Genomic DNA, 15,938 nt, shown 5'->3' with positions numbered 1-15,938 from the left:
AGTTGTGGAAACATCTCAAGGATGATCAGTGGGAACAGGATGCACCAGAGCTCAATTTTGAGTGTCATGGCAAAGGCTGTGAATACTTTGTACATGGGTTTTTCTTTCCGTTTTTTTATTTTTAATAAATTTCAAATATTTCAAAACTAACTTCTTTCACGTTATCATTGTGGGGTATTGTTTGTAGAAAAATTAATTTAATCCATTTTGGAATAAGGCTGTAACATAAAATGTGGCAAAAGTTAAGCGCTGTGAATACTTTCTGGATGCACTGTACTCATCTCCTATAATCGAAGCATCTAGTGGGCAAAATGGGGTACCTCAACCCATGGAAAAAACAAGAATTTTGACCACCAGATGCTTCGATTACACTGTTCAACAAATTTTTATTTTTTGCCAGTTTTGGAAACAAAAGGATCCATTTCTTAATGAATTTCACATTCTGAGTTCAAATATAACAATGAAATTTGTCAATTGGCTGTAGTTTTTCTGTAAACGGAAAGTTTTCTACTATAGGCGTAATGACTACATAATGCACAATAATTATATAGATAGATGTCTTTCCACAAATATAAAGCAAGTGATATTGACTACATAACAAAGACTAAATGGCATAATATATTGCATAGGATTACCAAGAAAAATTATAGCCATAAGCTAAGTTGAATCACTTTAATACTTAGGATTCTCACTAGTTTTGTCTTCAGTTTGTGTCGGTTTTGCTTCTCTTGGCTTTTCTCTTGTATTCGAGGAAAGGGCTATCTCTTACAACTGCACGTGACTACACGCTTTAGGTTCTTCCTCACTTGACTCAACCACGAAGGATTCTGGTGCTTTAGGAATTGGTAGCCCCTCTCCATGAGGAACTGGACGTATTGCCGATGGAATATTTGGATAGTGCACAGATAACTTTTTCTTCTTATTTAGCCCTTTTACAATTGGAGGCACCATACAAAAGTAACAATTACTAACATGATCTGTTGGCTCTCTCCAAATCATTGGCACAGCGAAAGGCATAGATGCCTTTTTTCCATTCAACCATTGCTCCAGTGCCGTCCCACAAGAATTGCAGCATATATGTGGTGCCCAGCTCTTGTCCTGGTCTCCTATCTTGCAGCCAAAATACAAGTTGTAGGCTTTCTTAATCATTCCTGTTATCCTCCTTTTTTGTGAGATAAAAGTTATTTCACCGCAGATATAGCAGAAATTATCTGCTTTATTCACCCAAGTTCGAGGCATTACTGAGTATCCTATATAAGCATAAAACGAAATGTAAAGACGCTGTCGAACTACAATCAGCTACAGATACTGCAGCTTTTATGCAGTGAAGTGATGCAATTAAAGGCTAATATTGCATCATCTCACTATACATGCAATTTTCTATTGGTCACCAGTATCAATTGCGCAATATGCAGCTGAAGTTGCATCATAATTTTGAATGGCTTACGTCATTAGATGGGTGAATATATCATGGAAACTAGAGCCAATCAACATTTTTTAGGGTCATTTTCGTTTTCAGCACCCCAAAATTATGTAAGATTAGCTAATTTTATGCCCAAAACTTTTTACCTGTTGAACAGTGTTATAGGAGATAACGTTATAACAAAATACAGCAAGTTTGGTTGTAGCTGAGCCGATGTGTTTCACATTTGTTTTGCAAACGGTTTATACACAGACCCCTTTGTATCATACAATTCAGCAGCACAGTGGCTAAATGGTTAGCACTTCCGACTGGCAGTACTAGGGGCGTTGGTTTGAATCCCAACCACGGCACCTCCTGCCTGGAGTTTGTATATTCTCCATGTGCCTGCGTGGGTTTCCTCCGGTTTCCTCCCACACTCCAAGCACATGCTAGTATGTTAATTGGATCCTGTCTAAAATCGGCCCTATTATGTGTGTATGAAAGTTAGGGACCAGGGGTGGACTGACAACTCATGGGGCCCCCGGGCAATAGGGAATCATGGGGCCCCTGTGTCCTTGCCCAAACTCAAAAAAGCCTATGAAAAAGGTACCAGGGGCATCTCATGGGGCCCCCTACTGACCCCGGGCCCTCAGGCACTGCCCGAGTTTCCAAATGGTCAGTCCGCCCCTGTTAGGGAGCTTAGACTGTACCACCCCTCGAGGGTTATGGACTGATGTGAATGTTTTTTAAAAATATATACACACACACACACATACACACACACACACACACACACACACACACACACGTGTGTGTGTGTATGTAAATTGATGGCACTATACAAGTACAGCACCTGAAATAAATTGAAAAAATAAAATACAAGTTGGACTTCCCCCTCCATGACCTCCTCCTCTACTTCCCCAATCCCAATTTCTTGTAGGGTTATGCAAAGGAAAAATCTTCCCACAGACCAGAGTACAAAAAACACTTTTCCAACCAAAGGCTAATGAAAGATATTTGGCTGGAGTTTAGGAGGATTTAAACCTCTACAAGTCTCCAATGTTTGGTAACCGAATGATACTTGCCCTCAGTATTTCATTGTAAACAGGGTTCAGCGTCTTCTTCTTTACAGCAGTTTTTCGTTTACCCATCTTTGCCTTTTCTGGGAGCAAATAGGCCTTCACATAGCTAAAGGAAAGAAATATACATGCTGGAATAAGTATTTGGGAGTGGAAAGTTACAGGTTAAAGAACAGGGCCAGGAAATTTAACTAATAAATTATGTGAATGTACCGGTATCTCCATATATGAAAGCCACACTGAATTTATGCATAACTAAAAATGTGCCTGATCTTTTTAATATATACATTTATCCTAGGGACTTATTAAATCGTATCTAAACCCCAAACCCAAAATAAACCCTTACATGTGACAGCTGCATTAGTTTTATTTTTTAGGCTTTTATTTCCTCTATTTTCACGCAGTGCTCCAGCCAGTAACAGTTCCTGTCTTGGGGTGGCTACGCTTCTGCCTTAGGGTCACTATGCTTACTCCTCTATCTATGGAAGAGTAGTGCAGCCACCGTTGGACAGCAAAATTGTCACCTTGTGGTGAGGACAGTATTAGATGGACTAGTAGATTTAGATACTTCACATAAGTGACCAACAAATTAAAACTGAACTTCAGCTAACACTTTAAATGCCAAGTTCACTTTTTTTTTTATATACACAAAAAGGAGAAGGAGAAGGGAGAAGGGAGAAGGGAGAAGGGAGGAGGAGAAGGGAGAAGGGAGAAGGGAGAAGGGAGAAGGGAGAAGGGAGAAGGGAGAAGGGAGGAGGAGAAGGGAGGAGGAGAAGGGAGAAGGAGGAGGAGGAGAAGGGAGAAGGAGGAGGAGGAGAAGGGAGAAGGAGAAGGGAGGAGGAGAAGGGAGGAGGAGAAGGGAGGAGGAGAAGGGAGGAGGAGAAGGGAGGAGGAGAAGGGAGGAGGAGAAGGGAGGAGGAGAAGGGAGGAGGGGAAGGGAGGAGGAGAAGGGGAAGGAGGAGAAAGGAGAAGGAGGAGAAAGGAGAAGGAGGAGAAAGGAGAAGGAGGAGAAAGGAGAAGGAGGAGAAAGAGGAGAAGGAGAAGGGAGGAGAAAGAGGAGAAGGAGAAGGGAGGAGAAAGAGGAGAAGGAGAAGGGAGGAGAAAGAGGAGAAGGAGAAGGGAGGAGAAAGAGGAGAAGGAGAAGGGAGGAGAAAGAGGAGAAGGAGAAGGGAGGAGAAAGAGGAGAAGGAGAAGGGAGGAGAAAGAGGAGAAGGAGAAGGGAGGAGAAAGAGGAGAAGGAGAAGGGAGGAGAAAGAGGAGAAGGAGAAGGGAGGAGAAAGAGGAGAAGGAGAAGGGAGGAGAAAGAGGAGAAGGAGAAGGGAGGAGAAAGAGGAGAAGGAGAAGGGAGGAGAAAGAGGAGAAGGAGAAGGGAGGAGAAAGAGGAGAAGGAGAAGGGAGGAGAAGGAGAAGAAGGAGAAGGAGAAGGAGGAGAAGGAGAAGGAGAAGGAGAAGAAGGAGAAGAAGGAGGAGAAGGAGGAGGAGGAGAAGGAGGAGAAGGAGGAGGAGGAGGAGAAGGAGGAGAAGGAGGAGAAGAAGAAGAAGAGCACATGACTTTGCAGGTTTTACACTGCAGCCTGCAAAGCATTGTACTTACAATCAGTGGATCGTGGGAGCAAAGTCAGCCTCCTGCAGACACTCAGTACAGCTCCTCCATACAGGCACACAGTTATACAGAATGAGGGTGCTCTCGCAGTTCACGAAAAGCTACAAGCCTTGTAGTTCCTTCATTCACAAATCTCTGAATAAATGATTCGGCTGTGTGTGGGTGGAGCCTCGCACAGCCCCATTGTGTTTAAAATGTAACAGCGGTTGCGGGAAGAAGATCCCCCGCCTGCTGCCACGGGGAAAGGGGAGCTCAGGGGGAGAGTTTGGCTTTTGCAGTTACAAAAGGATCCTTTAAGCAGTTACCTGAAGTTGTATTTCCCTTTTTAGATAAACACCCCCCCCCCAAAAAAAAAAACAAAAAAAAAAACCCCACAAAAAACAACATTTTAAAGTCCATAGTAAACAGTTTGTCTCAACCCTCCTTGCTGTTTGCCAGTAGTCAACTACCTTTATTAGACCAAGCTGTCCAGGAAAAGTGGCAAACAGCAATGTTTAGCTGCCTATAGTTCCACTTTAAACCACTTCAGGACCAACGTACTGCGGACGGGCAGCTCAAACAGCACAGTGACGTGCCTGTACGGCGCTGGCCTCTGTCGGGGTGCGCAGCTGTTTATATAGATCTCAGGAGTAGATGGACAGATACCTGAGAGCTGTTCTGCATTCAGAAAGATTTGTAACAATTTATTCAAGGTTCTATATAGAATTATTTCACAAAGTTCCATCAAGCACTATAAAGACTTCACAGTTTCCACCTGAATACAGATGTTCCTGCAACGCGAAAGGTAAAGATGAGCCAGCTATTATGCTTACGGATCAGAACGCTGCTTCTTCGCTTCAGCTGCTGCCAGTTCCCTGCACTGGTAAATGTAAATCAGGAACTCCTTCAGCGGCTCCACATAGTCAATTGAAAATTCGATGCCACCTTTAATGTCAACGTTGCCGAAATCTCCACTGTAGATACTCATGACGCTTCCACTTACCTGCAAGCATCAACCAATTATTATTCATTCATGATTATTAATTTTGCTCTAGCAATGATGTCACAAATGGTTGGGAGTGTGCAGAAGGTACCAACAGATAATTACCCCCTCCCACACCCCACATTCCAACAGTTGTGTACCAAATGACATTTCAATGTCCAATAAGACTGCCTCCGTGTCCAGTAAGGAAGCTCTCATTGGCCATGGAAGGCATTTGGTCAAGCTTGAACATGACCTCAGGCCCTTGTAACAGTGAAACTAAATCAGAAGGGCACTGAACAAGCTTCTCTGGCCAATAAGTAACAGCAGACCTCTTGTGGGGACTGCTCTTAGTGCAGACTTTTGACTTTTAAAATATTTCCATGGAGTGGAGATGCACTTTTAGTCCCCTTGCACACGGGATGACCAGCTGTAGTGCAGCTCTTCCAGCATTTTAGCAAACCTGGGAAGGACGGATGCAGCAATCCAGCCCCGCAGCAGGAAGCGCGTCAGTCTACGGCAGGGCTGTGGCTAAATGCTGCACTGAATGGTATCAGCATTTAGGGTCTTGCGCATTCAGGGATGAAGGTCCAAAATGCAGGTCAAGGTTAATCATTTCTTTTTTTTTAATTTACAAATATATTCGTTAAACTAGAAAAGGTACAATTTCTGGGGAAATTGTGTGAAGTGTTCTTGCAGCCAATCGTAACCAAGTGATTGATGAAATGTAAGCAGTGCACATGGCAAGCCTGATAGAGGGAGAAATGCATTTCAGCTTTTATTTTGCAGCTCACAGTCCAGCCTCGGTGACTCAGCTGCCTGGTGAGTCATCGTTGGTTGCTATAGCAACTCACTCAGTCACAGGAAGCTGACGGGCTTTTCTAAACACACTGCTCCAACTTGCCAACTTCACTGGCGATTGTTGAAATTTGAGGTGGCTAGAGTGGAGTTTCAATGAATGTCTATGGGAGGCATGAGTTGCAAACAAATGGTCATATTGTGAAAACTATCAGGACTATGGCTTAGCCGTGAACATTTTTAGTGGCAGCAGGGTTAGCTGAACGTTTTGATATAAGATATGTGTAGGTGGGCTTGAGGGAGTGATGGCAGTTTACAAATCATGTTCTGATTTTTCCTTCCACACTCTAGCTTTTCTCTGCTGCCACTCTAGTTGCTCCATTCATTCCTATGGGAAAATTTCACCATAAAAACCGCGATATTTCGTGAACCATTTGGCGAAACGTTCCACAAAGTAATAGCAATCCGATCGGGAACAATCCGCACGTTTTGATATATTACTTGTCTTTGTAGTATAAAACTGTGGGAGGAGTTAGCGTGGCAAATTTGGCTATAATAAGAATAAGAAGCGGAATAAGAATATATATGTGAGATAACAATAAGTGTTCTTGCAAGAACACTTAATAAACATTACAACTCAGACACATATTTTGATCACGTTTCTGTACAAATAAGCTGTATTAAAGTATTTGTAGTTGAACATGAACAGGACAGTGTAATCAGTATGTGAACATATCTTTTCCTTTAATTTCTTTTTAGTTATTAGAGGGGAAAGCATTATTCATAAATCACAGACAAAATTGTTATTTATTGTTTATGCCCACAAGAAAAATGTTACTGTAGGCTAGTAGACCGGCTAAAGTATCACAAGGTCATCGCTAAAGTGGTTCTAAAGGCTGAAGGTTTTTTACATTTATGCACACTCTGCATGACGTTAAAAAACCTCCCCAATACTTACCTGAGCCCCATGTCAACCCAGTGATGTGCATGAGAGCAGCGACTCTCCTAGCTCTCTCCCTCCTCATTAGCTCAGAGTCATCAGTGCAAGCCATTCAAATCACTGCCAGTGAGAAGGGAGGATCATTGAGCCATGCTCTGTGTGCCTATGGACACACAAAGCTGGCTCGGGAGCAAGCCTGCACGAGTGCTCCCATAGCAAGCAGTTTGCTATGAGTACACTCGGCAGGGGGAGGGGGGGGGGGGGGGGAGGCAAGAGCACTGGTGGGGGACCGGAGAAGAAGAGGATTGGGACTGCTCTGTACGAAACCACTGCACAGACCTGGTAAGTATGACTTTTGTTTTTTTTAATTACCTTTAGTATCCCTTTAAAAGTGAACCTGTGCTTTGTGAATGGAGGATTAAGCAGTAGATTCACTTCGCTGTCACCTATCCCTCCCATACGTACCTTCCCAGCACTGCTATTCCATTTTCCAGCAGATAAAAGAAGTAGTCCAACCTGTGACTTGGAGCTTACACAGGGCTTAGGACTCACTCCTGACCCCCACAGTGCTGGAAGACTAAACAGCCACCAAGCACCAGTACCGTCACATGGGAAGAAGGGGGCAAGTCATATTCTACCCATACAATAAGTACTCTGTATTTGTCTTAACTCCTGGCAGTCAGACAAAACAGCAGAGAAGGGGTGGTGAACTACACAAATGTGGGGAGGACAGCAGGTAAAGTGGACCATGCAGTAAAAATGCAAGATCCGCTTAATATATCAGGTCCACCCCAATCATAAACGGCTGCTTTAAAAGTGTAAAAAAACCTGTGGGTGAAAAAAGTGTTAAATATACTTGCTTTATCCCCAGCTTTTGTCCTGAGCGCCTAGGCAAGGGTGACATCAACCTTCTGGCATGATCCCCAGGAATGTGGAGTACCCCAAAACCTTGTGGGAAGACAGTCCTGCATTGGTGCTGGACATCCCTCAAGATTTGGCTACTCAGCCTTCTTCGGGATCTTGCTATACAGCTGCAAATGGTATGAGTAAATGTACTAACTTTTTCCCACAGTTTTTTTTTTTTTTCCAATGTTTTCAGTTCCCAATGGGACAAAGTACATGCAAGTACTTTGTACCATCTCCCAGGGTGCTGGTTGCCATGTCAAACAGATGTCCCACCTTGGTGCACGGCCACCCAACACTGCATCTAGCAACGAGACAACTTGGTTGCAAGCACCTGAGTGCTAGCATTTGCTCAAGGCAAGCTCCAACACATGGAATATGGAGGGAGGTAAAGAATGTCAGCCTCACCTCCCTCTGCATTCCTTGTGCTGGTACATGCCTTGGGCAAGTGACTTATGGATCATTTTCTTTAGAAACCAGCCACATCCTGCGTAGAGAATCCTGTACCCTTGCCAGCATACTGCAGAGAAGGTCCCTTGCTCTATGTGAAAACAGTGGTCTCTCTGTAGAGGTCCAACAGCTACAGCTCTCCAATCAGCCAGAAGCATGAGCTTTGCCGATTATGGAAATGTAGGTCAGAGCAAGGGTCCTTCTCCGTTTACAAAAGATAAACAGGACTTTTTGGACCTTTTGTTTTCACCTGGTTACCTTTGAAGTTTATTTTTTAATCGCATGAGCTGTTTTGCAGTGGTGCTGACTACACAGCCTGTTAGACTTACCAATACAGCTGTATTAAAGTGAATGGCTATTAGACACAACATGGTAGAGATTAATACCACAGAAGCATAGCAAAGATGAGATTAGTGGAAACAGAGAATCACACTTTACATACAGAGGACATTGACGCCATGCCAGAGGAGCCGCTAAGATTGGTTAGAGAGCTGGGGCTCTTCTTGTGTCTGCCAATCTGAAAACTGCTTTCTGATGCCGAGTCTGTATCCCTGCCATCAGTCTAGAAGACATTACACAAAAGAGTCACTCGACAATCAACGCAAGACAAATGTCAAAGCATTACAGTGCGACTGCCTACTTTTCAAAGTGCAACTATCACTTAAAAGTACTTTATAAACATAATGCTGTGAAGGAGGGTAGGGACGGTGGGCGCTGCACTTGGCTCTTTCACTCATTTTCATGTATTGTGGAAGTGTCATGTTTAAAGTGAACCTGACAGATTAACTAGTTTGTTTTTCATTACCTACTTCCAAGTAGAACATATGTCCATGTGTTTTCCTGTTAGCGAGAGTCTACTAATCCAGAATATTCAAACACATGGCAGAATTAGCAGCTCACGTTGGCGTTGAGTTAAAATGAGAGGAAGATTTCATTTAGCATTTGAAGACGACTACTGAACTTCCACAAGTTCTTTATTGGAGTCCTCATCATAATGATACAGGAGGCAAAATATACTAAAACCTCCATAAAAGACAAAACAAAAAACTCAAGCGTAGTGTCCCACCCTCCTTCTTAGCAAAATTATAGAACAATCTCAACCTAAAAGTGTACAATACTCAATTCACTAACTAGGGCATAGAAGAACAAAAACAGACAATGAGGTAGGTGAGAATCTTGTCTATAAGAATGCCCTCTAGGTGTACCACCTGATAAGATGGTCGCCATATTTCATGTCCCAAATGGTTCTTACAGCATCTTTGGCACCAATATTTTTACCTTCATTATGATGCAATTAATGGTACCGAGGATATGGCTGGGTATAATGTTTGGACTACGTGGGAATATCTTTGCAGACCCATTTATTTACATTGGCTTCCAAGGCCAAACAAAAAAAAAAATCTGAAAACAACCAAATTGCAAGGGAATAAGATGGGCAAGGCTGAAAGGGGCAAGATGGGCAAGGCTGGACGTGAAGGGCTCTCCTACTTTTTAACGAATAGGAAAACCCTTGTAAAAGTTTCTACTGCTGCTACTTTTTTTTTTTTTTTTTTTAGGTGTAAATGCAGAGGGCCTACATCCATTGCATTCAACTAGTAATTTTTTTTTTTTTTTTTAAAGGGTCACTCCATCTCTTACCGATATTTCAGTTTCTGAACTGTGTTCATTCTGAATCACCCATTAGCTTTCCCAATCTCTCTGGCTCCTGGTTCTGTTCCCACCATCTTCTAATCCTATCCTTCCATTTACTTTGCACCTAAAAAGTCCTCCCCTCCAGACCTTCTAGATCTAAACGTGACAGATTGGAGGTGGCCTGATGTAAATGGACACAAGTCAGTTTTACAGCTAGCCGCCCATTGAGCCATCACAGGTCTGCTCATCTGCTGTGTAAATGCAGACACAAAAGTGAATGGGAACAAATGTCAAATAACTGACATCCATCCTATTCAAATGAAAAACTGCTCATGGATCCCCTGCTGAACAGAGTGGACAAAACATATGTGAAAGGGCCGTTACTTGTTGGTACCAAGCTGGCCCAAACAAACTATTTTCATTAGTAAGAAATGCAGCTGCAGTGAGCCCTGTATAAACTGTATGTAACATCTGCTACATATACTATACAGTGCTGTGTTTGGCAGCGGTACGGGGACTTCCCCACCCATTCCCGAAACAGTAGATGGAGCAAGGCTGGGCGCTGCTCAACCATTCGCCGATGGCCTTGTATTTTTATAAATAAAAGACATCCCATGTTTGGCTGAAGAGAAGAGGTGAGTGGATGATGTCATGATCTCCACTTGAGCCAATCAGAATAGCAGTTGAGCAGCGCCCATGTCCTGGGAATGGGAAGAAAGTCCTTTCATCACTGCTGGAACACAGTGCTGTATACTGGTCGACCAAGAGGGTGTTATATGTTGGAGGACTGGCCGAAGAGGTGGATGAGAAGATCCTGCATGCAGCCTTCATCCCCTTTGGAGACATCACAGACATACAGATCCCTCTGGACTATGAGACAGAGAAGCATAGAGCAGTGGTTCTCAAGCTTCCTAATGCCGTGACCCTTTAATACAGTTCCTCATGTTGTGGTGACCCCCAAGCATAAAATTATTTACCCAGTAATTATAATTCATGAAGTGTCGTTTTACCTCCAATACTGCTGCTTTCAACACAGCAGCTGCTTTCTGCACATCAGAAATATGCGTTTTCCAATGGTCTTAGGCAACCCCAGTGAAAGGGTCGTTCGACCCCCAAAGGGGTCACGACCCACAGGTTGAGAACCACTGGCATAGAGGATTTGCTTTTGTGGAGTTTGAGCTTCCAGAGTACACCTCATGCATTTTGGAGAGATGGATTTGGATGGAGAGATATAATATGAGATCTCCGGCTGCAGAGTATTGCTTCTGGTAGTGATATGCTGTTCTCTATGCCGACTGCCATTATTGATCATCAGGATTTGATTATTTATTACATCTAATACCTGGATATCGTTTCACCCATCGCTCCCAGAGCACAAGTGCTATTGCTGGTCTATAATCTGATCAGCATTTAGCTCTGGTGAGTTTATTCAATTCATTTGGTGGTGGATTATTCACAAGTTCACAAAGGATTTTGATTGATTTTTTTGGACTTTGCACAGATTTGATATGGACACTTATTTATTTGGTGATATATATATTTAGCGCATGCCTTTTTGATATATTGTTAAAGAAAACACAAAACCTGGCGTTTGGCTTTAAAGGGAGATTAATATATACATACACACACCGATTAGCCATAATGTTAGGACTACTGACAGGTAAAGTGAATGACACGGATTATCTCGTCAGTGGCATTGGAAAGTCAGTGGTCTATATTAGGTAGCAAGTGAACATGTCCATGAAGTTTATATGTTGAAAGCAGAAAAAAAATGGGCAAGCTAAAGGATTTAAATGACTTTGATGAGGGCCAAATTGTAATGGCTAGAAGACTGGGTCAGAGAATCTCTAAAATTGTAGATCTTGTTGGATGTTCCCAGTTTGCAGTGGTCAGGACCTACCAAAAGTGGTCCAAGGAAGGAAAACTGGTGAACCAGTGACAAGGCTCACTGATGCACCTAGGGAGTGAAGGCTGGCCCATGTAGTCTGATCCAATAGAATAGAGCTTCTGAAGCATAAACTGCTGAAAAAGTTAATGCTGGTTCTGATAGAAAGGTGTCAGAACACATAGGGCATCACAGTTTGTTGTGTATGGGGCTGCATAATCACAGAGCAGTCAGGATCTTCATGCTGACCCATGTGAACAACGAAAGCACCTACAATGGGCACATAAGCATCAGAACTGGACCATGGAGCAATGAAAGAAGGTGGCCTTGTCTGCTGAAGTCAAGAATGGTTTGAGAAACAACAAATCATGGTGTTGACCTGACCTCCAAAATGTCCAGATCTCAAAACATCAACCATCTGTGAAATGGGCGAAAAAAAAAAAAAGTCTGATCTACGGAGGTTCCACCTCGCATCTTACAGGACTTGATGGATCTACTACTGATGGCTTGGTGCCAGATACCACAGCATTACCTTCAGAGGTCTAGTGGAGTCCATGTCTGCACAGGTTATGGTGGTCATAATGTTATGGCTGATCGACTAAAGTGAAATCTCAACTAGAGAAGTCCTACCCTATTAGCATTAGATTGCTTTAACTTAAAAAAACTAGCAGTGTATGAAATATACAAAATGTACAGCTTTACCAGAGGTGTCCAGGTTTTCTGCACAGACTAAAATGTCCAGTGGCGATTTGGATCACTATTCTGACAAACTGAAATCTCAGCTCTGAGCGGAGTGACCCTTTAATATCCTGTAAGATCTATTAGTGCTTAGTCTACAGTGTTAAGGTTTTAAATATTGTTGTTTTACTCCAAGGCAACATGCAATACATGCAGACGTGTAAAGCGCATACAACAATGAAGGTTTTTACAAACAGTTGTTAGCAAGCCCTTCATTCTGTTACATCAATAGATTTACATACAATGAGAACAGGAGTGCAATGGCAGATCTGTCAGGGAAAATGGATACAAAAGCACAGTAATATGAAGACAGATGTATTTGACTTAAGACTCCTATAACAGTTTATAAGCATGTTCATTCTACAATGACAATTATAAATGATTTACTAAAACTGAAGCACTCAGAATCTGGTGCAGCTGTGCATGGTAGCCAATCAGCTTCTAACTTCAGCTTGTTCAATTACACCCCGGTCACATCAAACCCGACTATGAAATCGTGCCGCTTACAGTGAAGTTGCATGATTTCAAAGACGTGTGACATGCCGATTTCAAGTGCGACTTGCAAGACATTCTGATACAGATATCTATGCAAATCGCACCAAAAGTAGTGCATGCAGTACTTTAGAAATCGATGAAGCTCTGACCAAGTTGGAACCGCACCGATATGACCGCTCTAATAGCAGACAATAGGGTGCAACTTGGCATGCGATTTGCATGTCGCAAATCGCATCCAGTGTGACCGGGGACTTAAGCTTTGACAATAAAACCTAGAAGCTGACTGGTTTCTAATGCACAGCTGAACCAGATTTTGAACTCTTCAGTTTTAGTAAAGTCTAATATTCTGTTTGCAAAAGTTAACATGCAAAAACTATATAGGTTAGGTTTTGTTTTCGAACTTCTGGATTTAAAAAATTATTGCAAAGAAAAAAAAAAAAGCCTAAATTTAGTATACAGTAGAGTTTACTGGTCTCTCTCACGAGCCATTTCCGGCGGAACTGAACTGCATGTTCAAAGATACACTATCTGCTTTAAAAATCAGAACAGAAGAAGAGTGAAAAAAAAAGTACAGCATTGTTCACAGTGACCCATCCCAGATTAGCTAGAACAGTTAGATAATCAAATTTGTTGTAATGGGCAATTAACCACTTTATTCTAATGCATTTGTTTTATTTTATGTATTTGTAAATTTTTGTTTTTCACATGGGGTGCTGAGAATACTTTTTGTCCCTCCCCTGAACCATGTACAGTAATTGACTGTACTTAAGCAGGCCATAGACGGGGAGAAAACTGGCCGTTTTTTCTTTTTAGAAAAAACGAAAAATTGGTCGTTCAATCAGCCGACGTTACCACCATTGGTAAAAAAAAAAAAGTCAGTTGATTTTCGTCCCGTCTATGGCCAGCAATTATATAGAATATGCAGAAGAAGAAAAAATATGTAGAAGAAGAAATAGAATATGAAGAAAAAGTTGCAACATTGTATCTATTTGTATCCATTTCGGATACAATGTTTCTATTCGGATACAAATAGATACAATGTTGCTATACTTTTAAATGTCAAATATAATATCAGACTGAAATTCTTTTTTCTTCTTCATATTCTATTTCTTCTTCTTTATATTCTATTTCTTCTTTTTATTCATATTCAATTTTTTTGCCTTTTCTTCTTTTCCTTTTTTCATGTCACTGCTCATGCACATTTTTTAAAATCAGATCGGTAGATTTGTCCATCAGTGCCACGAAAATCGGCAGGACAAATTTGGCCGATTATGTTCCTGCAGGACCGATATCGAAAAGGGCAAAAAAATCACTAAAAATGGCCGACCGATTACCGCACCAACAATCCGAAAATCGCCCGATTTTTTTTTCCCGGACGATTTTCATCCCATCTATGGTCTTTATAGATTTAATGATTTGGAATAAATATGCATCTTAAACCTTATTGAACTCTGTTAAGTGTTCTAGGCAGGTAACTAGTATCTTGCATGGGGGGCTCACTGCCATTACAATGGGATCTACTTAGTCTAAATATTTTTTTTCTCCTGATCAGATGCAGCAACATTTACATGTTTATTTCCATGAAAGTAAATAAGGCTTCATGCACATTAATTTAAAAAAAAACAAAAAAAAACAAAGAAAAAACAAACTGCTTTAGCGTTTTGCCTGTAGAAGCCACGAATGTTATCCTGTGCCCATGCACGTTAGGTAGTCTAGAGGCGTTCTTTAAGCTCAGTGTTAGGAAGGAGAAAAAAAACAAAAAACACCTTCTCTTTTGCATTTTTGAGACCGTTTTCCTGGCAGTAAAAAAAAAAAAAAAACAAAAAACACCTTCTCTTTTGCATTTTTGAGACCGTTTTCCTGGCAGTAAAAAAAAAAAAAAGTTAAACTCCGAAACGCTAGTGCAAAAAAAAAAAAAAAAAAAAAATTCGCTCAAAATTCACGGTTTTCTGCCAAGAGCTCTGGCATTTTTTTAAGCCAATGTGCATGGAGCCTAAAAGCTTTTTAATATGAATGAGCTTGTAATGTGAATTTAAAATTGTCATTTTGGTTATTATAGTTCAGAGGTGTAAGAGAATAAAAACAATGCACACTTACGTCATCATGAATGAAAGCGGGCACAGACTGGCTCAGCCGTTTTAGCGTTTCAGCATTTTGTGGAAAGGAGTTCACTGTAGGAAGCCAAATGCAGACCATTACTCTTGATGAGGCCAAAATGTTACACGAAAAGATCTTGTACAGCTCATCACTTACACATGGGTTTCTCTTACTGGTCTCATTTATCTGTCTAAAGGATAACTGTTCTTGCTGGCCGCAGCCCCCAGCATCTCCTCCTGTCATGTTGGGGTTGATTTACTAAAGGCAAATAAGCTACACACTTTATAAGGGAATTTGCCCCAGAGCCTAGTGATGACGTGAAGCCCTGCTGACTTCCATCATCCAATCAAGTGCAAGAAAAATTGAAAAAAATTGGGAAACGACACTGCATATGTCTATTTGCTTTCAGTAAATCAACCCCTTTGTATTAGGCATTTTATGCATTTGTTTGAAGAAGTGATTTTGTTCTCCCTATTCTTTTCCTATCATATCAAATGAAAAAAGTAAGGAGAGTTTTTCTTGCTGTTTAATCCCAGTTCAAATAGTAGAAACAGGCATGCAGCCGGGCCAACTTTGCACTAATGATCTCCAATTTCACAGCATCATCTTCAATTTCCTGTTACAGCAGTTGTCTGGGTGTATAAAAATAACTGCAGTCCAAATGGCACCAGAGTTAGATCCAGTGCACTCCATAATCAGCAATCAGTAACAGGACTAGTCTCCCTTCACCTTCTCTGTGATACAAGTCTGTGTGAGAACACTTGTGCTAGGGGGTGTGACCGTTACTCAGCTCTGCTAGCACAGGGTGCACTCCATAATCAGCAATCAGTAACAGGACTTGTCCCCCTTCACCTTCCCTGTGATACAAGTCTGTGTGAGAACACTTGTGCTAGGGGGTGTGGCCATTACTCAGCTCTGCTATCACAGGGTGCACTCCATAATCAGCAATCAGTAA

General features: G+C 41.8%; 1 protein-coding gene across 13 annotated transcripts in view; it reads right to left on the bottom strand.

The window, feature by feature from the left end:
- Positions 1–15,938, bottom strand: part of SYTL2 (synaptotagmin like 2) — a 131,077-nt gene that overhangs the window by 31,956 nt on the left and 83,183 nt on the right. For 8 of the 13 annotated variants that reach the window (XM_089663995.1, XM_089663999.1, XM_089664004.1 and 5 more), the window contains 5 exons: positions 14,984–15,057; positions 12,634–12,660; positions 8,579–8,698; positions 4,897–5,066; positions 2,488–2,590 (listed from right to left, as the gene is read on the bottom strand). In XM_089663995.1, the coding sequence (XP_089520121.1) occupies positions 2,488–2,590; positions 4,897–5,066; positions 8,579–8,698; positions 12,634–12,660; positions 14,984–15,057 (494 nt within the window). The remainder of the gene's footprint in view (positions 1–2,487; positions 2,591–4,896; positions 5,067–8,578; positions 8,699–12,633; positions 12,661–14,983; positions 15,058–15,938) is intronic. The other 5 variants (XM_089663997.1, XM_089664000.1, XM_089664008.1 and 2 more) reach the window with 2 other exon arrangements.

This window comes from Staurois parvus, unplaced genomic scaffold (assembly GCF_062004578.1).
Source record: "Staurois parvus isolate SC_StPar_1 unplaced genomic scaffold, SC_StPar_1.0 ptg001810l, whole genome shotgun sequence".
Classification (NCBI taxonomy): domain Eukaryota; kingdom Metazoa; phylum Chordata; class Amphibia; order Anura; family Ranidae; genus Staurois; species Staurois parvus.
Note: the sequence above shows the minus strand (reverse complement) of the source record. Positions and strands in the feature narration are given on the sequence as shown.